The following is a 1130-nucleotide window of genomic DNA, read 5'->3' on the forward strand; positions in this document are numbered from 1 at the left end:
CAGAAGAGCCTGCTCCATGTCTTGACCAAAATCAAAAACTAAAAACTCGCTTCCAGGGATTAAGTACGTCACGCAGAAATATTACATAACATGGATACTACAGAGCTTTAGAGCTCTGATTGAATATAAACACTGAGGCATCCAATAGTAAGGATAGAACGAACTTCCAATCATGTTCAGTATTGTCCATTAACATTCATTGAGAGGACATGTTGATGGAACTGATATTTTAAGAACAGGACAGTGCTGTTAACAGGAATTAGCAAACATCATCTTTTTAGGGCTGCTGTACTGAACTCAGAGATCTACGACGATCTCGAATCGCTGAAATCATCCAAGATACTGGGTACATTGTGCAATGAAATTATGATTCCATCGAAATTTAAGTAATATGACCAAAATGGAAAAAAAAAAAAAATAGTTCTTTGTACAGTTCTAAAATGTATCTCTACTAGTTCTTTATCCGTATACATTATTTCCCTTAATCAGGTATTCAATATGCATATAAATCCCAATAGGAGAAGCACAAGTAATTAACATAACACAGATGTTTCTAGTTTTGCATCTGCCATCAGTCTGCAACCACTATTTAGTTCTACTCCGGACTTGTCCATAAAAACTGCTTCATATCCATTAGCTTTCATGAACTTCTTCAACAAAAGAACAACTATGGCAATGGTAAGCCCAACAGCTGCCCATGTGAACAAGTGATCTTGTTTGGAAATTGTTGGTTCTGGCTTACACTACTTCAGTTCAGTTGTAGACATGGCAGCAATTGGTTGTGAATTCTGCACAACAATTGCATTTGATGGGGTCTCATTTGGTTCTTCAGCCACAATCCCATCTTCTACAACTAAATTTTGAAGCTCTTCCTCAACACCCTCAATTTCATTCTCTTCAATAGTAGCCTGTACTTTGGAACCCTGGCTGCCTTGAGGAACTGGGGGTGCTTTGGGTAGCATAAATTCATGAATCTGCATAAACAGACCTTTAGTATTAAGATCCTAGATTATGCATATATCTGGAACAGTAGGACACTACAAACCTCGTCAATAAGCTTTTCTCGTTCAGGAGACCCAAATTTTGGAGCACTGCAAATATCATCCGTAGATGAGGTGTCATAACTTTTT

At 37.7% G+C, this 1130-nt stretch overlaps 1 protein-coding gene across 1 annotated transcript in view; it reads right to left on the reverse strand.

Moving 5' to 3' along the window:
• Positions 1-292: 292 nt before the first annotated feature.
• The window catches only part of LOC111397858 (ubiquitin-conjugating enzyme E2 32-like), a 1265-nt gene continuing 427 nt past the window's right edge, over positions 293-1130 (reverse strand). Inside the window, exons 2-3 of the mRNA XM_023024827.1 lie at positions 1046-1124; positions 293-974 (exon numbers count right to left, since the gene is read on the reverse strand). Of these exons, the coding sequence (XP_022880595.1) occupies positions 744-974; positions 1046-1124 (310 nt within the window). The 3' untranslated portion in view covers positions 293-743. The remainder of the gene's footprint in view (positions 975-1045; positions 1125-1130) is intronic.

This window comes from Olea europaea, chromosome 7 (assembly GCF_002742605.1).
Source record: "Olea europaea var. sylvestris chromosome 7, O_europaea_v1, whole genome shotgun sequence".
NCBI classification, from domain to species: domain Eukaryota; kingdom Viridiplantae; phylum Streptophyta; class Magnoliopsida; order Lamiales; family Oleaceae; genus Olea; species Olea europaea.